The 21,780-nt window shown below is 41.1% G+C and overlaps 1 protein-coding gene across 1 annotated transcript in view; it reads left to right on the top strand.

The window, feature by feature from the left end:
• Positions 1-10,909: 10,909 nt before the first annotated feature.
• The window catches only part of PIK3C2G (phosphatidylinositol-4-phosphate 3-kinase, catalytic subunit type 2 gamma), a gene marked incomplete at its 3' end in the record, with an annotated part of 130,520 nt that continues 119,649 nt past the window's right edge, over positions 10,910-21,780 (top strand). Inside the window, 4 exon segments of the mRNA XM_009080150.1 lie at positions 10,910-11,554; positions 15,630-15,712; positions 19,886-20,043; positions 20,994-21,105. Of these exon segments, the coding sequence (XP_009078398.1) occupies positions 10,910-11,554; positions 15,630-15,712; positions 19,886-20,043; positions 20,994-21,105 (998 nt within the window).

Below are 21,780 nucleotides of genomic sequence, written 5' to 3'. Positions count from 1 at the left end.
ACTGAAAAAAACTCAACAAACCACACTACCTTTTTGCCAGAAAAACCTCTGTAATTATATCTAAAGTCTCTTCCTCTTTGCAGCTGAGACTTATAGTGTGTTAAGGGGTTAGAACAGACCTTAGAGACCATCCAGCACCAACCTCCCTGGGCAGGGACACCTCCCACCAGAACCGGTTGCTGAAGGCTTGATCCAACCAGGCTCTGAACACTGCCAGGGTTGGGGCAGCCACAGCCTCCCTGGGCAACCTGGGACAGTGTCTTACCACTCTCAGAGGAAAAAACTTTTTCCTAGTATCTATTCTAAAATTCACTTTTTTCAATTTATCCCTATTACTCCTTATTCTATCACTCCAGTTCCTAACCAAGAGTCTCTCTCCAGCTTCCTTGTAGGTCCATGTTCTCTAAAGCAGAGTGAAAACCCAGTCAGCAGTAAAGAAGCTGCTTTGGTTAAAAGCTGCCTGCCAACAAAGCTATTTAGTGTTTATCTCTATTCCTTCCATCTGTAGCTAATTGTATAGTTATGGTAATGGTGCCCTCCAGAGGAATTTTGCAGGAATTCTAATACTCGGAGCTAGTACAAAAGACGTTAGAAAAATGAGTGCAACAGGAAAATGGAATATTATTCAAATGATAAAATACTTGAACCTCAGGGGGAAAAAAATCTCAATATCAAAGCTCCTTCTATTTTGCATGTGCATTTACATCTAAGAAAAGCATATCCTAGTTACAATAGGCTTCTTCATAGCCTGATAGCAAACATGAAGTTTGCATAACTCCATTTGAATCAAGGATATAAAAGTAGATCAACCAAGTGAAGAATGTGATAGCTATTCCTAGTCTGCAGCAGACACGAACAATGTATTACGAGTGGGCTCCAGCCTCAGCGTAGGACGTCTGGATTTTTCCTGGATTTGATGCTATAATGTAGACATGCCACAGTTAATTGAGGCAGTTGGAAAGAAGGGCAGATGTTCAAGGAGTTCTGTGGATGAGGTTTATTTTAATATCAAGATAAGTCATGCCTAGAGTCTTAAATTTCACTACAGAGTCTCTTTCTCATGGCCATTGATTGTAACATGCTGTGACAATAGGCCTCAAAGGAAGGGCATGTTGTGGAGCAAGATGATATCTTATTTTAGACCATGGCCTGGGGGCCTGGGGTACAGCTTCTGAGATGACACCTCAGCACCTGAATGTCAGGTGTATTTAAATTTCCTTGGGGTTTTTTTTGTTTTAAGGTTCTCAACCCACAGGGTCAAATTACTTGTTTTACATTCTGAAACTCCTGTCCTTTCCTCCTCAAAAAAACAACCAGCCCTTAATGAAAACTGAAATGGAGGTGAGTTGTGTATTCATTTGCTTTCAGGCATACCCCAGGCTCATGTTTGACCTGAATGCTGCAGGTTTGCAGTCAGGTGTCCAGGCCTGGAGCTTTGCATGAGCTCAGCTCCCACACTGACACTGCCACAACTGGAAGGTGCAGTGTGGTGTTCCCATGCTTGGGATCAGATGGATCTGGTAAATTTAGCACTTGCTTGGAAAAGAAGCGAGATGATTGTGCTGCTTGTGATGTAGTTCTTCATAACAGAGTCCCTGATCTCAGTCTAAAACTTCTTACTAAACTGAGGTTTCTTATTCTGAGTGAACCAGCAAGGAGGGTGCAGTGAGCTGGGCACAGGCTGGTGGGGCAGGGGTGAGCAGACATCACTGCTGAATGGAGGGAATGTGCCTAACCTAGAGATTCCTGTTTTTTTCACTTACCTCAGCAACTGTGGCGAGAAGTGATCCTCCCTATCTGTGTTCATGTCATCAGTGCGTGGTGATTTTGGCCATTTTGGAGGCCATGGAGATGGATGGAAATATTTGCTCCTTTCATAGTAGTTCACCTACCCACCCAAAGGTGTCAGAAATTACTATCTACACAGAGACAGCCAAGCTTTTTGAATGAGGGTTTTCCTGAGTTGTCAAATGGCAGGAAATTAAGAGAGTTCTCTTGCTTTTCTCTCTTTCCTTCTTAACCTAATGCTTGCCAGATGAACTGACCTCACTGTGAGTTGGAAACCTGTGTCTGGAAGACACCACCCACCTGCAGAGGACATTGTGCATGGACACGAACTCCTCCTCCTCTGTCTTCCGCTAGGTATTCCTGCTTCAGCACAGTTTTCTCTTGCCCTTCCCTCCTGGGCCTTGCAGTTCCCTCCTAACTGTACATGCCTAGCAGCTCCCCTCTGAGTGAAGCACTGTGCTGCTGCCTCCCTTCTTGGCATCAACTTATTCCTGCACTTGAGGGGAAGACAGCAAGGTGAGGAGACTAGAGTAGAAGCAATAAAGTTTGTCTGGGCCGCCCACAGTAGTGCAGGGCAAAACACATCTACATCATGACTGCTGCAATGGCATGAGCACCTTTGGTATCGAGTAGGGTGACCATTTATTACTGCAGAAGTGCTGCAGTGTGAGTGTCTTGTCCAGCCCCTTGCCTGTTGAATTCTAGAGGTACAGTGAACAAAGTCTTCCCTATTTCTCCTCTGGTTCATAAATATCAAAACATAATTAGCAAGCCATGAGCAGCCTAGGGCAGGACCTGACACAGCAGAGAGCAGTTGCTGTCTAAGAGTAATGTGTGTGGTACCATTGTGGGGAAGGTACTTTGGGGTGATGGATGAAGCTGTATTCTCAGCACTGCAAGTATCTCTTTGCCAGCCACTCACACATGGGCCAGTCCAATTCTGGTGGAGGGCTGCTGTGAGCTTAATTTCCACCTAGCAGTGTGCAGAAATATGTTTTATTGCAGGTAAGCCATCCCTTTGCATTATTTATGTGAAAATTTCCGTAAATTATTGTTGGTGTTCATGCTGCAGGTAAAGTTTTAATGAAAACAGTAATGAATGCTTTGCTGGCATGCATAGGCAACCTAAATATGCAGCCAAATTAGCTATCCAAGCAGATGCTTTATATCCTGAATTGCATATAAGGAATGCTGTTCAGTTGGTTTAAAAATTATGTATACACCCACAAACTATTTTTTTTGGTAAAAGCCATATGGTGGTTCGTTGGGGTTTTGGGGTTTTTTTTTTTAAGCCAGAGCTTCAGTCATGCTGTGAGCAATTATGACAGTAAAATTAAAGTCAGAAGAAAGATCTAAGAAGCTGCCCATGTGCTAGGAGATCAAGGAAAATTCAGAAATATTGCATTAGGCAAGATATTACAGTACTGCAATATGTGCACTAGTGGAAGGGATCTTAAAGATCATCTAGTTCCAACCCCTTGCCCTGGGCAGGGACCCCTTCCACTAGCCCAAGTGGCTCAGAGCTCAATCCATCCTGGTCTTGATTACTTCCAGGGATGGACCAGCCACAGCTTCTCTGGGCACCCTGTGCCTGTGCCTTACCACCCTCACAGGGAAGAATTTCTTTCTTGATATCTCATCTAACCCTTCTCTCTCTGTTTGAGCCATTCCTTCTTGTCCTGTCAGTACATGCCCTTGTAGAAAGTTTATCTCCATCTTTCCCATAGGCTTCTTCAGACACTGGAAGGCTGTGATTAGGTCACTCCAAAGCCTTCTCTTTTCCAGGCTGAACAATCCCAATTTTCTCAGCCTTTCCTCATAGCAGAGGTGCTTCATCACTGTAATCAAGCTGGTGGCCTCCTCTCGACTTGCTCCAAAAGGTCAATGTCCTTCCTGTGCTGAGGACTCCAGAGCTGGGTGCAGCACTCCAGGTGGGATCTTACCAGAGCAGAGGGGCAGTATCACCTCCCTTGACCTGTATTACTAGGCTTAAACAGTTACTAATTTGTTTTCTTTGATAAAGACAGTAGAGCTGATTCAAGTATTGTATCAGGTTTACAGTATATGTTAGCTTATAATAGCATATATATGGTTTTATAGTATAAACCTGGTATAAGGTGTTAGAATTTTCCTGGTTTCTCTGAAGGAGCTTATGGCATCCAAGGAAAGGACCCAGTCCTACTAGTTCATCTGAATACCAAACAAGCCACTAAGCTTGTTGTGAGCATATGAACCAAAGGCCCACTCACACCAAAATCCATCAAGGACTGTGAGTCCTTATTACCATTTTTCCTTCTTTCTTCTGCAGGTCACTTAGGAGCTGAATTTAAACCCATACTTAAGTTTGGTTCTCTTTAGGTAATCATAATACTAACAGTTCCCTGAGACAGCATGGCCAGGCTAATACTGCAGTGTTGCCCTGGCTCTGGCACCCCAGCTGAGGTCTGCCAGAGTGCTCAAGCTCTTTGTTTTGGGATATTCTTTGCTCTTCTTCTTTTCTAACAACCCTATAAAGGCCCATGCACCATGAGCTGCAACAGGAGAGGGTCTTAGGAGCGGAGCGATGATGAACCAGGTCCCTAAATTTTCCATTGGAAAAAGACTGCTGTGGTGCCTAGGGAATTTATCTTAACAGTATGCTAGTATCACAAGATCGTGTTCTTATATTTGTACAGTCCATGATAGGAACAATTTCGAGAACGTCAGCAAACCCTATTGAATCCACTGGAATGACAAAGCTGAATTGCATGGTAAGCCATTGAGCAGGCACACTGCACTGGGGACATGGAAAGAAAAGCATAAGAAAACTGGAAGAAATTGGAGAAGGTAAGAGAAGTGGAAGAAAACAGCACAAAGTAAAGTTGATAAAGCCTTATGGACAGGAGCTCTGGCTTGAGGCACTTCCTCAGCTTTGGGATGTTTGACTCTCAGCTGAAACTTGTGGCCTGACTTGTTTTTTCAATCAGTTAAGCTCTTTTCATGGGTCACTTAGCATTTAATAGGCATTTATCTATATCTACCTATTTTAAGCTTTTATAGAGACATCTATGTATACATATAAATGTGCACATATATATAAGCTTGGTAATACGTGTATGTTTTGATGCATATTTAAGCATACGTATGTGAGTGTGTGTATATGTACACACAAAAAACTGCCTGCTTGTCTTATTTTAGCTATATATTTTATGGTGGCTGCATTGAGTCTGTTCTCCATTTCAGCACTTATTTTCTTCAGCTATTTGATTTTTTTTTTTTTTTAAAGCTGGAGTAATTGTTTCTGCCAGAAACAACTTGCTGAAGTGCCCTGTTCCTTTCAGAGGATCAAAGTACAAAGGATGTTCAAATAAAAGGAGAGATTAAATTCTGTAGTCTGCATTTAGTCATGGCTAGCTTTGCAGTCAGTGTGTGCAGACTGTGGAGGTTGATCTTTCACAACAGCAGATTTCAAACCTCAGGAGGGTGTTGATAACTTAGTAACTTTGTATATTAGATGGAGGTGTCAGCAGAGCCTGTGAAAATGTTTTTATGTAAAATACTTTTAATTTTGGTTGGAGAAGTGGAACTTTGCTTCCCTCCCCCTCTTCTATCTGTCCTTGCCCTGATTTATTCTGCATGAGACAATAGAGGGTGAGTTGTGTTTTCAGAACTGAAAAGTCCTTCTTGCCCTTTACAGCAAATGTCTCCTTTAATGGTGAGTCATAAGCAGTGACTCAACCAGTGTATTATTTGTTACAACTTTTATTTTCTTTGCCCAGCAGCATCTACACTGCTGGGTTATACTAAGCAGGTAAGAAGGCATAACCTCTGCTTGATGAAGCTGGTAAGGGAGAAACAAAACAACCCATCTATTTTTTTAATCCAGAGTTCTTTTCATCTGCTGCTTAAACAGAGCAAAGTATTGGCATTTATTTTCACCAGCACATACTTAACCCCTGTTGTATCTATGTAGTTGTGCTGACACCTTGGCATCACCTCGTACAGCAGTACTTTGGGGCACTGATCTAGGTGAAGTAGCATCACATCCTCTTCAAGCAGGACCTCAGCATCCTGAAGCTTTCCCATAAAGAGCAGCATTCTGACAGGAACCATACTTGTCAGTGTTGATGATAGAGATGATGACATTCCCTGCAGCCAGACAGAAAGCTTAATTGCCACTGTGCTTGCCACAGTGATCTCTGTTCCTGCCTCACAGTTTTGGGGAAGTGACAGTAGGTGGCACTGGAGAATAGTAACACAGAAGGAAGGATCTGTTAGGAAATGGAGCACTTTCCTCACTGCCTCTCTGCTGAGCCAGTTTGCCATCCCCACAGATTGCTGAAACACCTTGCTGCATTCCCTTTGCAAGACTATCATACTGGAAGCCTCAAGGCTCCAAATGCCAGGGTGCCTTTTGGGAAAGCTCCAGAATGCATGTGAAGCAGCACAGAGAGCAAAAACCTGCTGGAGATGCTGCGTTTCATCTTGGGGTGTGTAGAGTGATTATTTTGCCAGCTCTTAACCTGCACCTCGTTCTCAGCCCTGGCTCGTGCGGGCACACTCATGCACAGCTACATCAAATCCAGGATTCTTCCTTAATGTGAGGGAGATGTAGGCTCCTGCCAGCTGGTGGAGCAGTGAGAGTGTCTAACAGAAGTAAAGGAGACATCCCAGGGAGTATCCAGTTTTCTTTGTCTCTAGAGATTTTGTCCAACATGCCAGCAAAAGAGGAGGAGACAATTCTTGGCAGTTCTAGGAGGAGTTAGGGTAGAAAGTGACACAGCACTTTCCTGCCTGTTTCTTCAATGGGAAGCGGAAAACAGGAAAAGAGTGGCCACCTTAAAAGCCTAATAAAACTCTGAAAATGTTCAGTTTCTCAAGAAAATCCTTCATAGCCTTGTCCTGGAAATCACTGTGGGGAGAGAGGGGGTTGTGTCCCATCTCAGTTTTTCTGCCATGGATATAGCCTTGTGTGTGTGCTTGGGAATGGAAACTCTTCCCGTGCATATTTCCTCTGTTTTCTCGATCCTCCTCCTTTTACTGTGTCCAATCACTGTGAGAAGAAGGAACATCACAGTGCCATAAACTCTGGAACAGTAGCTCCTAAAATTGGTGTGTTCCTCTCTCTCAGGATCACTTCAGAGTAATCACTGGAAATGACTACAATACAGCACAAATGCCACCAAATACTTTGTGGAGCAAGTGGACATTTTAAGGGTTAGAGAATATATGGCAAAATATCCATCACCTTTCAGCAACTGAAATAAGTTTTGTCCTTGTCTAACTGCTTTTAAATGACAATGACATCACTGACAGCTTTTATACTTTGAAGGGCAGAGTTTTTCCTGTAAGGCTTTATCAAATTACTTCATTCAGTTTATCAGATATATCTGATTAATTATTAACTTTAAATGCTTTATCCTAACCAGACTTACTGCATGGCTTTTTATAACTGAAATACTGTTTTGTTCATACTTGACTCCCTCACTGGTTTTGAGGATATTTATTTGCCTGTAACAACCTTGGAGTAGACTAGGGCTGGGATTTTGTTGGAATTCTGAATAGCCACTTCAGTGGAACAATTTATACCTTTTTAAGGAATGGTATGAAGTGTGAAGGCAGATAGTCCCTAAGGGAGCTCCCTCTCTGTTGTGCCTGGAGCAGCCTCTGCTGCTCCCTTTTATGGAGGGTCCTGAGCTCTTGGAGGTCCAGGAAGAAGTATGTGGCCAGTAGCTCTTGGAGGTCCAGGAAGAAGTATGGCCAGGGCTGTGTTTACTCCAGCTCTTCAGCAGGTCCTTTGCAGAGAGCCAAGTCCTCGCTGGTCCCTGGGAAATATCCCTGCATAGGGGAGATTTTCCCCCCATTAGACTCTCCCAGCTGAGGAGCTAAAGCCAAGGGGTGTCTCTGCCATCAAAGGTTTGTACCATCCCCTTCTCCTGTGGTTCTCCTTGTGAGTGGAGCTGGGAAGCTCCTTTCGGAGCACTACCATCCCCTTCTCCTGTGGTTCTCCTCGTGAGTGGAGCTGGGAAGCTTCTTTCAGAGCATGGACCTCCAGCAGAGATAGATGGAATAGACTAACATATTTGAATCCTGTTGTTGTACAGAAGCCTTCCCAAGAGGCAAGTCTTTCCCTTAGACAAGTTATTTTAAGCATGTTTGAAACTTGTACTGAAAGTCTGAGATCATCTACCACCATGTCTTTTAAAATAAATAAAAGAAGAAATGTTTGCGTTCCCAAATTGAGAAAGATAAGGTGTTACCTTTTTATTGTTACTGCTGTTTGAATTTTCCCTGGAGGAGGAGTTGGGAAAGAATTGTTCCTGCACTAAACCGGTTAAACAGGAAGGGGAGTTCCTGAAAGAGTTACACCCCCGTGACAGTGAAAGCACATCCAGAGTGTGCACATCTGATGTCTGTGAGCAGGAGGGCACAGGAGCATGTATGTTCTTCTAACTAATCACGTGTTTCAGGTAAGAAGTTGCAACAGATTCTTAGCATTTAGCAAGTGTCCCAATCACCTGTTCCTGGGTTCTGGTAGAAGAGGAAAATTGAGCCCATGATGTGCCAAGCTTTTAGAGTAGAACACGTGTGCTGAGCTGTGGGAAGTGTTGTGTGCTTGGATGGCACTAAATGTTGTGAGCATTGTGTGGTGCTCTCAGGTCTCTTGATTGGTAGTGAATATTTTAGAATGCTTGTTGGGATTCTCCCTCAAACCCCCTGATCCCAGAACCATGTCATTCTGTGAAAACACAGCTGTCATTGCAAAGGAAAAGGAGAACTTCACAGCCAAATCATCCGCAGTGTGAATTCAGAAACCACAAGGCAAAGAAAATCTAAAAATTCAGGTTTGCTTTTTTTAAAAAAGCATCTAAATTTTGCCTCATTAGTGATTTTTTGAAAATTCAGTGTTATCAATGCACTTTGCATGATTCAAATGGTGACTGGCAAAAAGACAAATCCTTTCCTGCACTTTGTGTGCAGCTTTGAAAACAATCAGAAGTTGGCCCAAATACAGAGTCTAGTCTTACTAACTAAACTATCAGGTAAGACTCATATCTCTGAAATTTACACCATGGCATGCTGAGTGTCCAGTCTAAATGGTTAGCTTTAAACACAAACCACTTGTGTGTCATCAGAAAGAGAATTTGCTGAAATGTAAGGAAAATATTTTAGAAACAGCTGAAAGGCTGTGAAAGGTGTTGCATTTCCTGTGCCTCAATTATAGTCTTCTAGGTAGCCAAACCTTTTCAAGGAAGATGGGGGTGAAGGAAGATGTTCTATTATTTTCTCTTCTTCCTGAAACATTCCAATTTTCAGAATTAAAAGGGTTTTTTTTTTTTTAAAAAAGACCTTATACTTTTGATTTATGGCTGTATTTTTTTTCTTTTTCATTTACCTGCTTTAGAAATGAGAAACAAATTTTAAGTGAGGAGAATTTCATACCTAAAATCCATGTTGCTATGTTTATTAATTTTTTTTTCTGAAACAGTGTCATCTTTATCTAAAACCATAATGAAGTGCCAGATTTACTCTGAGAGAAAGGTGCAGAGGCTGTAATTGAAGTTTAGATTGCCCAAGTGGTATGTATGCAGCATTTTGGTCATCTGGCTCAGTGTCATTTCATAACTGCTTATTTTTTTTAAACAAAGTTAAAACAAACCAACGCGCACAACACATGAAATCACCAAGTTGACTGCTTGGAGTAGTTCAACCTCTAAGTTAGAGATTTCATTTCAGCCTATTTAACTTTTCCTTTCTCTTCTCATTCCTCACTGTGGGTGACAGAAACTTATGTCACCTAGAGTTTGACTTAAAATGAAACAAAAATCAAATTGTGGTGAATGCCTTCTGTTGTAACATAGATTTTCATTGCAAGGTGCTATTATCTAAACTAATACAGTATCTTGGGGACATAATGGAAAAGCTATTTGTGGAGCTGAGCTTTAGCAATTTCTGAGGACACGTTTTTATCTCAATAGCTTTTTTCTTTTTCTGCTAGGGAATACATTTTTTTTTTATACTGAATTATTAAATCAGATGGTTTTATTTCTTTTATGTGGTAAAGTACTCCAGCACAACTGTGTGCAGTCTTGCTGTTCTGTGTCAGTTGTGTTTTTAGGCTACATCTGTATCAGTACATGGAACAGGCTAAGGCCTTCAGGGCAAGTGGCCCAGAATAGATTTTGGTTTTGGAACTAAAATCTCTTCCTAAAAAAGATGCCCTCATGCCTTCTGACAGCAGTCTCCAGTCCATGCTGCACATCTGAACCATAGGAGTACTTGGCACATGCTAAAATCAGATCAGGAAGTTTGCTAGTAACAGCATGAATGATGTTGAGCTGCTGCAGAGCTCATGCTCTTGCCTGTTCATTTACTAAAAAACATACAGCCCCAGGCTTTGAAGATAAATCTGTTTTGTTAAACAAAGGAACAAAAAAAAGCTGAAATTGATTTGTTTATCCTTTATTTTGCCCTTTACATATGCTGCATCCAAGCTTTTGAGGTGTAGTGTTTTGAATATTAATTGGAGGTCCATGTCTTCTCTGTTCTTTGATTTAACTTTCTTCACCTGATTGCACTAAGAAAAAGTGAAGTAGAATATGAAGAAATTTGAGGCATAAAGAAGAGGAAGATGTGAATGAAACTGGCAACCATTAATACAGAACTTTCCTACCTGTTTATTTTAGATTTCTGCATCAGGTGTGCTATGCAAGTGTCAAAACGATGGAAATAATGGAAATGTTAATATTTGTCAGAATTAGTACCTTAATATTTAGGTCAGTTGTTTCAAACATCCTGTTGCTATTATTTGAGAGTCAAGGATAATAATAATAGTAGTAATTTGTTATTATTATTCAATAGTAACAGCAGCAATAGTAATAATAAAAATATGTCTGGAAATAAGGATCAGGCTAAAGAATATGCAGATCAAGCAAATATTTCCACCCTGTGGAGAAAGCTCTAAAGCAAAACAGACCAAAGAGGTGTACTGCTTTCATTATAGTAGATATTTTGGGGTTTAACTTTTATTCTGTACTTCATTTCAGTGGTTTGTAGCTCCAGTGTTGGACATTGGTCGCTTCACCTTGGAATTATCATGAGACTTTCCTGACGATTGATAAGACAGAAGAGACAATCAGCCATGGCATACTTTGGGCAGGTGCCTTTCTCACATGAGGAATTCCATGAAGGACAGCCTGGGGACCAAGCATCTCACACCATGTTCCACTATGGTTCTGCTGGAGAGATCCCTCTGGGATTTGATCGAATAGTTGATGAAGTCAGCAATGAATTTTTTTTCTATGGTTCATCACATTCACATCATCATGAAGAAGTTTTTTTCCCATCAGATGTCTTTGGTTTGAATGTGCCCGACCAGCATTTTTATGGTCAGCCTCTGGTTGCTTCTGGAAAGTTTCACCCTGGAAATACAGTCTCTCCCTGGCAGCAAGGCACAGTATCACCCATGGTTGGCTTCAGATCCTCTTTACTATCTGATTATAGAAACTTCTCTCTGGTGGATCCTTACCCTTACAGTCCAGACAGACAACTCTATGGAGGGAACAGTGTAAATTCAGTCACAAACACATTTGGTTCAAGTATGGAAAGAGGGAACACAAATCTGGGGCTTCAGATAGGCTTTGACAGTGTAAATGCTCCATGTCCTGTTTTCTTAGACAAGTATCCATTTGGAGAAGTGAGAGATGCAAGTGGAAATGGAGAAGCTTATTTAATTGACACTTCCAGAAGATGTGACATAGGACCTACATGGCCCCATGGCATTGAGGTATTTTGATTTTCTTATATTAAGAGTGCTTAAAGTTTTGTGTTCTTGTTTGTGCCCTTGTACTCTGTGTATTCACTCTCACTGGTGCAACATGGATTAGAAGCACTTGATTTAATGACCTTATGAAAAATAAAACATTGATGCCTCAGGGGAAGCTAAAGCATTTTATACCAGAAGAGAATCTAGATTATGGTCCAGAATGCTCCAGTAGGCTCATTTTATGGCTCACTGAGCCATAAAACTACCACAGAAGGATAAGTACAGAAATGTAGAGTAAGATATGTTTGAAAGAGATAAGATGACAAATCTTTATGGTCTGATATGAAACCTGAGATTCAAAATAACAATGCATTATGCTGAATCTGTTTTCCTGTTGAGCCAGATTATTGTCTCTGTGTCTAGTTTGGCTGACATACCCTGACCCTGAGAGATGAAACATAGCATGTCCTGCCTTCATCATGTTCTGCATGCACTTACGTGTGCATATATAATCATTTCCTAAAAATAGACACATCTACTATAGCTGTGGAAGCTGGATCCTATGACACACACTCTGTCTTTAGCTGCCTCTTTGAAGCAAATCCTTTATCTTTTTTTCCTCCTTCCATCAGGTGTTCATAGCTCTGTCTGTGATTTTGCCATTTTTAATAACCATGTCTTATGGGACTCCCATGACTCTCTCTGATGTTATATCTGTCCTCATTTTCTTTCTTTCAAAATCCTGATAGAGTGAAGGAAAAAGAAAATGATAAATCCTCCCTTTCCTCCAGTCCTTGTTAGCATTCTGAATCATTACAGGAATCCTGAAATAGCCTACAGGATACCTCTGCACCATGAATATTAAAAGACAGTTTATGTTCGCCCTCTGCTTTTAACTCCCAGTGATCACAGCATCGTAAAGCAAAGGGGAAGAGACACTTGATTGACGTGTTTCTGTCTGTGAGTAGGGAGAGCTCTAGAAGTAAACATATGCAGGCCCAGCCAGATGGAGAGGCAGCAGGGGGAAATATATCTGAGGACAGGAACTCTTAAGACTAATCCTGTGCACTGCATTTTGGAAGTTCAGTGCTGAATACAGAAGAGGAGGGGATGAATAGGTGGAGAGACAAAAGGCTGTTGTTGCTTTTCACTTCTGATAGGAAAACTAAAGCATGCTGGTATCATGATGAAAAGAACAAGCCCTCTCATGAGAAAAATAGAAAATAGTAGGATACAAATGAGCAGGAGGAGATTAAATCATGGTTTGGGAAGAAGAGGTGCTAGAGGAAGCAGCAATATAAGAACAGGGCAAACGCTTCTGTGACGGAGGAGGAGAGAATTACATGGGAGGGAAGAGATGAGTGAGTCAAGGGTGACTACAATTGAATGTGTGGGAGGATTTGATTAAGTCAGGGAAGCATTCGAGCTGTTTAGCTAGAAGAGGGAGAAATGGGAGAGGAGATAATTGATTTGTAGCATAAAAATCAGTGTGGTCACAGGAATTCCTTCAGGGAGAAACAGCCATGTCAGGATAGAAAGAGAGCCAAGGCAAGGGACTGTCAGCTGAACCTTGGAATAAGGGAAATAAGAGGGAAAGAAAGATGAGGGAAGAGTAAGAAAAGCCTGTGAAGAAGTATCTCATTGCTACAGGGCTGGGAGATTTGGAAAAGACAAGAAGTAGTGTGGGGTGACAGCTGATGCTTAGTAAGACTGTCAGAATGCCTGGAAAAGTGGAGCACCAGAGCAAAAGAAAGAATGAGCACAGATTGGATTGGTGAGGTCCAGGATGAAGTAAACGAGGCATCCAAGTCGTAGGAGATGAGAACCAAGACTGCAGAGTGTGATAGAGAGGCTGGTGAAACATGGAGATTGGCATTGAGGTAGGTCAAAGCTAGGCAAGATGAAACATTCACATGGCTGAAATCATGCTGGCACTCTGGTCCTTAGCTCTTGGATGCAGCTGTGTGACCCTAGGCTTCGTTTAGTGTGTGCCAATCAAAATATGTCCGATGTAAAAAAGGACACGTTAATTTCTCTGGCCTTGTCATTACCAAGTCAGATGTTCAAAAATACTGAAGAAACTGTCTTCATAACATCCCTGTGAAAAGAGATGAAAGAAAACTGAAATACAGCCTAAAAAGTATCTAATGTATTTGGCTGTTTCATCAGTGATATTTAGAATCTAATGTTTTTAGAGTAAGAAGTCTCATGTCTTCATCCAAGCCAAATCATCAGACCAAACTTGATGATTTTGGTTTAGGTACTCTGGAAATGCCAAATACACAGTAAGTGCTTGTATTTGGGAAGGATGGTTCAGGTGACTTGATTAGCATAATTGGAGGCATCTATGGATGGAAGAAGAGTCTGGTTGGCCAGGGATAAGTTCTGTTACTCCGTCACTGCTGTCATTTCTTTCCATACACAATCATCTGTCTCATTCACTGCTCACTTTCAGATATTTGCAATGAGTGGACACTCAAGTCCTATCAGAAAATAATGTGTGGTGGTACCATTAACATTTTGCCTTTTATATGCAATGAAAAGAAAGTAATGTTTCTGGGCACCTGAAAAGAGAAATGACAAAATTAAATTTTTCATCCTCATGATTCATCAATGGAGTTGGAATTATATATCTATTACATATATCTGTTCCTCCAGAAGGAATTTAAGTCAGCAATGGTATATTCCCTCTTGTGTAGACTATTACTAGGCTATACAGGATTCTTGTTTGCCAATAGGAATTGCTCAGAAGTGCTGCCAGCAAAGGTGCAGAGAGGCAGAGAGCTCCTGTGTTACTCCTTTTCTCTGCAGGTGAGGATCCAGATTCCAGCTTTGTCTGTCAGGCTCCTTTTTGCCATCCTTCAGTAATTATTTAATCATATCCTTCTTCAAGCTGTGTACTTGAGAATCCATACCCATGTCCTAGTGGCCAGTCACCCTTTCCCAGTCTTGGTGCTCTCCTTGCTTAATTCCTCTAGTCCTCTTTCCTCAGTTCCCAGTTGTAGTTTTGCTCTTTTAATAACTCAGTGTTGTCCTAGCCTCACCTTTACTTACCTGTGCACTAATTTTCTTAGCTTTTCACTTAATCAATCTCTCTCTTTTTCTATGTGCTTTTTCTAGGGGGGATGTACATGCTCTGTGATGACAGAGCTGCAGGTGAAAAAATAGCTTTTGCTCATTGCTGGATCCAGCAGGTTTCTAGCCTTCCCCTCTGTGGGACTCTCCATCCACTGGCTTTTGAAGGATGTTTTTCAGCAGTTCTTAGAGTCAGGGGATGATGGATTATTGATTTGGAACAAAATACACGTTAAAAAATACCTCAGTTTCTTCTTCTCTGAGATGTTTATTAGTTGCTTGTCTTTCTGAAGGGGTTTAAGAGCTCACATATGGTTAAGCCTCGTGTATATCTCTACCTGCAGCAGCAGAATGGGACTGCAGGTATAATAGTATTAAGTTCTTTGCTGGAGGTAATGTTCTGCCTGAAGGGTACTAAGGCAAACACACAATGGGTGCTCTGACCCAAAACAGTGGCTCAGACCTGTGTTCCCCAAGCTCACAGAAAGTGTCTGGGGATTTTTCATGTTCAACAGAATACATTGCCTTCCTGTTCTCTGTCTTAGGGTCTTACCTGACAGCTTTATGGAGTTTGAGGAGATCCTGAGTGTCCTGCCAGGGCAGAAAGAGAGAAAATCAGGATTAAAAATGCACTGCAACATGAGCTTCACTTTGTCTTCTCTCCCTTTTGTAAACTAAGTATAAATCTTCTGCATTTGGAGTTGTCTGTGCTCTGACACTAGGTGAATTGTGAAAGCTCTGTCTGTAATTCCATATGTTCTGCATCAAGGGGGAAAAGCAGCTGTTAGCCAGGGTAGCTGATGCTTTGTGACTTTGTGGTTTTTCTCTGAAAGCATTTAGAGTGCAGTCAAAATGGGGTCATTTGTGCCTATTTAGAGCTCCATCAAGTCAGGGGAGGGATGATAAAGCAGGAAAGTTAGCTCTCATGGAATCAAATGCAAGGTTAGTCTTATCGTCCTTCTGCTTCTGATATCTATATAACTGAACCCTGTTTCTTCTGGTGGTTTTTTGGTCTTTTTAGGCTACAGGTTGGTCTATCCAGCTGGTGGAAGCAAATCAAGGAAGTAATGAAAACACAGTTGATTTTTGCAACACAGTGGAGAAGTAAGTAATGAAAAAAGCTTTATTCAGCCAGCTATCACATTTCACTGGCATTAATTGGATTGGGTCTGACTGAGATGGAGTACATTTTTTCTTCCAGCAGCCCCCATAGTGCTAGGCTCTGTATTGGCACCTGGAAAGGTATGGATAACACACCAGTGTTTTGGCTATGGCTTAGCAGTGTTCCCACAAACAAAGCTGTCTCCAGCATTCCCAGAATCCCAGAATGGTTTGCGTTGGAAGGAACCTTAAAGATCATTTGGTTCCACCCCCTGCCATGGGCAGGGACACCTTCCACCGGACCAGGTTGCTCCAAGAACTGTCCAGCCTGGCCTTGAACACTTCCAGGGGCCTTGATTGCTCACCAGTAGGCTGATGATGGGTAAGTTCTTGGGAGGGACATAGCCTGGAGAGCTGACACAGACTGACCAAATGGATATTCCTTACTGTAGAAGCTAAGACAAAGGAGGAGCAGGAAAGGACAACAGTGTTTGGTGTTAGGACATTTGCCTGAAGCCTTATTCCTGGAAAGTGGCTGGATATTGCCTCCTGATGGGAAGCAGAGAATAAATATTTTGTTTCTTTTAGTTCTATATGTGTCCTTTGCTTTTGCCTTTATTAGGCTGCCTTTCTCTTGACCCAGTAGTGGTTTTTTCCATCTTTTCTCCCCCTGCACCTGTACTGCTGGGCAGTGATAGAGCAGCTTGGTGGGCACCTGGCATGGCCCATGCCCAGCTCACCACACCCTGCATTCCTGAACAGTGATATAATACCAGGACATACTTGAATATAGAAATGCTTCTAATATTGGTTTGAGGATTAAAATTCACAAAGCAGTGTTAATTAAAAAAAAAAGACTTTTTTCTTAATTGTCCCATTTATCAGTGATAATTGCATTTAACTCTTTAGTGTTTGAGGGCTTATAGTGTGTGAAACTTAAGATGCTTTTTTCTGCCATTGCCTTGGACAATATTAATGCATGTGCAGCTCAGAGTGGGGAAAAAAAGTTGGAAGGACTAACTGAGAACAGAATTACTACATACTGTCACAATGAAAAGTGAGACTTAGGAAGTGACAAAACCTCTTTAATTAATGTTTACAGTTACAGTTCATAGTGTAGCTTAATGGGATGGAACTTTTTTTACTTAATCTTCTTCAGAAAAAGAAATTGTGTTAAAATCCAAGATCACTAAGAAATACAAGTTTTTAGACCATCTGTGCAGTTTCATTTTCCTTTGTAGGTATTCACTGATCACACTGTCAAGTCGTTAGCACAAATGTGTGGTTTTCCCCCCAGAAAAGTAGTTGGAAAATGGAATGCTGCTTTTTTTTTTTATTGGGCTTTAATGAACTGATTTTATTCAAGGTCAACCAAGCCTGCTTCTCTTAAAAGGAAAAAAACCAACTACCCAACCAAACAACCCAGTTTGATGTTGCACTGAAATTAACAGTGAATATATTATACATTCATACGGGGTGGATGGTCAGCTTCAAACCAAACTCAGTCACATATGTCACAGTTTACTTCTTTCATCAGGCTGAACCCCAGCCCAGTTCTTCTACCAGCAGATGCATGAAGGCACATTCCACATGACAGTTTTCCTCTCAGTCAGATTTTTTTTTCAATGCCTAAACATTCTAATTATAGGAAAAGCTTTCTATTGATTTTTGAATAAATGAGTTTATTTACAGGGCTAAAAAGATAAATGGAAATAAGCCATTTCTGTTTCACAGGAACTTTAGTGTTGCATCACAAGCAAGTACTCTTAAAATGAAAATAAGAACAGCCTTTGCTTTTCTTCTATCAAATAAATAGAAAAACATTCTGGGGACAAAATGTCACAGCAACCAAAAGACCAAAAAAAGTCATAAATTTTCAAACAACTTACATATTCAGTCTTGCCAAATGAGCATCCTTCCAGTCTCCAGCGAGTCTGAATTGCTGGCAGTTTCAGATGTCCCAGGCAAGATGTATAATTCAAACTATGTGTCATGCATACTTGCAGCTCCAGTGTATAGCTCAAACAGAAACCCATCATGTTTTCCTCTAGGTGATCCTTGTCCAGGTAGCAGTCTAGAATTGAAACATTTGGTGGTACATGACCATAAAGCAGCCTTCAAAATGCCTTTATCAGGTTAGTTCTACAATTATGAGCATAGCTGTAGTGAACATTCATGCAGGAGTGGTTTGAGAATACATGATGAAGTGAGTTTGATACCAGAAAATGCCAAGCTGGTAGGCTCAAGGTTCAATGCTGCAAAATGCAAAGTTCTTCCACCTCCCACTGTCTTAGAGGATGTGCTCTGCGCCACAGAGAAACACATCATGTTATGAAATGCTGTGAAATAGCAAATCCCTGTAAATGTTAGTACTTCCTTCATACCCCGAGTTGATGTGGCACAGAAAACAGGATTTTCTTTGTGGGGGACTTGTATAGTACTTTAGTTATGCTTTGGAAGATCTAAGCTCGCAAAGTTTTGCAATGAGCAGGTTTCACCCACCTGACCAGGCCAGAAGCCCTTTAATCACAGGAGAATGGCCATAAATGAGCAACATTTGATGAAACTGAATGTATTTTCAGCTGAAAACCCAATTTGTGTCCCTGCATTATATCCTAAAGTACAAGCAGTGTGTGGGTGGGGAAGAAGATGAGGTTGTTTTTGTTTTGGGGTGACTGCCAGCAGGTTGAGGAGGTGATTTGTGCTCCATGTGTGTACATAGCCTGTTCATTTGATGCTGGAGAAAGGATAGTGAAGTTTCCAGTCTTATTCAGTCCTTGGCCTTTCTCAGAGAAACAGGTTACAAGAGTGAATTCTGTGATGGGGAAAGCTTTATCTTGCTCACAAAGAAAATAGACTGACATCAGCTACATAGGTCATCCAAACAGCCTCTGTAGTATAACGGGTCTTAATGATGAGTATAAATCTACCTTGTACTGGAGGTGCTCTTGTCAAGCCTCATTTCCTCCTGCCCCACTGAAACATCTTGCCCCCCTGACTTTTTATTGTAGGAAATGGGCTGCTTCCCTGGATTATTAATTTTGGAAGCTTAGGCTTTTATTTTTGCTTCTCATGCTGTAGGAATATGTGGCACAAAAGAGGAGTTCATATGGTTGTTTAAAAGACTTTGGCAGCAGCTCTGAGGCAGGAGGTAACGGAGTAATGAAGACCTTTATGTGAGGGAACTGTGGTTCCAAAGACACTGCACTCAGAGATGGTATAAAGTGCAGCCAACTCAGAAACTACAAAATGCTGTTTGAACTAACAAACAAAAGAGGATGCCAGAATGCTTAGCACAGGATGTTTGAGTTCAGCTACTAAATATTCAGGCCAATTAGTGGAACATAAGGGTTCAGCTGGTCCAATGTGTACCCTTACCTGCAGCTGCAAAGTGTGTTTGCTTAAAAAGCAAGTTTAATCTCAGATGACAGACAATACTTGTGACCAGTGTTCATTAGGAAGTGGTACCTCAGGAGGAATTAGTTTCTGCAAGTCTGTGGTAATTGGAAGGAGGAAGGACAATATATTTTAGGTAATAGTATATCAGAGGGACTCAATGACTGTAACAGTTACTGCTCTCTACAGACATTTACATAAATACCCAGGGTTTTAGTAATGAGGATTTCAGATTGGATTTGAGAGTTGTTAAATAAAGACTGCTCAAGATTATGCATAGAAAGCATGTTCCTCTATTCATTTTGACTAGCTGTCCTAGTCACAGCTCTCTCTGCCTGTGCTCTTGGTTAGTTTTAACGTAAAATCCTGTTATTTAAATATATATTTGAGCACTGTTATTTCTGCTGTACTCAATGTACACTGAAGTCCAAGTTTAACCTCCTTTTGGTTTCACTGAGGTCAATCTCAGCAGGGATTCTGTCAAGTTCATGAGGATTTTACTGGTAGTTTTGCTAAAACTCGAAGATATAGTTAGCTATGCTATGCAATATGTAGTTACCTCACTAATGTACCAAGACAGAGTTTGAGTTGCTATTTCTCTCTACAAAATTTAATTCCTACTAGCTCTCTCTGTACTATTATTATAGGTATCATGAAGAATTTTTGGTTTATTCTTAGAAGATATCAAAAATACACACTTATTTAGATGTAGTTTTGCTCGTACAAGAGATTGGAAATGCACACTTGTGTAGACAAAGTTTCTTCACATGTTCTTTTCAGAATCAGAAATGCCTATCCTGCTTTTGACTTGAAGACAAATACTGGGAAAATCTGGAGTGTGGCAACAAGGTTCCCAGACCATATCCTTGGTGGTACAAAATTCAGAATCAGCGTTTGGACAGATTTTTCACCGTCTCCTCTACTACTTACACAGCATGGTAAGTGATTGAGGTGTCCATATCACAGTATGTTAGGGAGTTGGAATGGACCTTAAGAGATCATCTAGTCCCAATCCCTTGTCCTGGGCAGGGACACCTCCCACCAGAGTAGGTTGCTTCTCCAGGGGTTGGACCCCGGCGGGGGTTGGTTTAGCCACAGCCTCCCTGGGCAACCTGTGCCAGTGTCTCACCACCCTCACAGGGGAAACTTGTTACTTGTATCTAATCTAAATTTCCCCTCTTTCAGTTTATCCCCATTACTCCTTGTCCTGTCACTCCAGTTCCAACAAAGTGTCTCTCTCCAGCTTCCCTGTAGCCCCTTCAGATCCTGGAAGGTTGCTATGAGGTCTCCACACAACCTTCTCTTCAGAACTACTTAATTTATAGATATTTTATATATTTCTATATTATTATGTGAATATATGTGATATTAAATAATATTTATGAAATGTATTACATATCCATAAAATACATTTGACTATTATTTTACTTCTTGGATATGGCTAAAAAACTTAGCACAGCCGAAACAAAATTTAGGAGCTTTCTTGTGTTGTGAGAGACTACAGAGTCACCTTTTGCATCACTGTTTGCAGATTGGAAGTGTACCAAGATATTCATCAGGAAAATGAAAAAGAAAAAAAATAAATTGCTATTTTGTCTCTTCCATTATGCTTGGGAATGCTTCTCATGTCTTCTTAGGTAGCTGGAATAAAGAAATTGCTAATTTCCTCTAAATGGAGGTAGATGCTGTGACATGTAAAATATTTGAAGCAAAATGAAAAAAAAGAATAAAATAAAGTGTGTCTTGATCTAATTCCTCTTGATGGAGCTAGTCTGCAGCAGTTGTTAGGGCTTAGAAAAAAAATCATCTTAGTTTTCTTTGCTCATGTATTTAACCTGGAGTTCTCTGGCAAGGTACTATTAATTTTTGGTGCTATCTTTATTTACAGCTGGCTGTATCACTCATGACTTAATTGCAGAGATCCTCCATTGCACAGCTCAATCCCTTACCCAGGAGGAATGTCTTCTGAGTGTGTGTGGGTCTGATGAATTCTTGCAAAAGTAAGTATTTCATTAAGATACAGTATTGAGTGTGCATTGTGCAATAAAAGCCGTGTCTTTAATGTGCTCTGCTTCCCTGCCATGTAAACAGAACCATGGGGACAGTTAGAGTATTAACTTCCAAACACTTCATCTGTAGCTTCTCCTCAAACACACAGTACTTATGTTCTACAGAGAAGATGTGTGATTCAGTGCAAGGATTCAGATTCTGGCTCCTTCATATAAGCTTTGTGCAGCCTTTAATACTTTGTTTCACTCTGATGCCCTTCTGGTCTTTCTCATTCATAATACAAGGATGCTGCTACTTCCAGGGATGGGATGTTATCAGCACATCCTCAAAGGGGGAAATCACCCAAGAGAGAAGCAGCGTTATGCAGCTCCATCGCAGGTGATTTTTTTCTTCACATGCAGTTGCAATACTAGTAAAGCAAAATGCTGACTGCAAGCTGAAGAAAAACACATTATACATACAAGCAGCTCTTTCTGAATGTTTGTAGTCTACAAGTAAGGAAGTAAGTGCTCCAATTCACATTAATTCAAGTAGGCTCTTGTGGTGGTAGAAAGCACTACTGGCCTCAGCTAGTTGTTTCTTGCCCTCTGGCAGCTTAAATTCAGCTGTCAGCAAAAGTGAGCAGGTTCTGTGTTGAAGCAGCTAAAGTGCAGGCACTTTTCAGC

The sequence above is a fragment of the Acanthisitta chloris genome, unplaced genomic scaffold (assembly GCF_000695815.1).
Source record: "Acanthisitta chloris isolate BGI_N310 unplaced genomic scaffold, ASM69581v1 scaffold7448, whole genome shotgun sequence".
Lineage (NCBI taxonomy): Eukaryota > Metazoa > Chordata > Aves > Passeriformes > Acanthisittidae > Acanthisitta > Acanthisitta chloris.
This window is presented reverse-complemented; position numbering and strand designations above follow the sequence as displayed.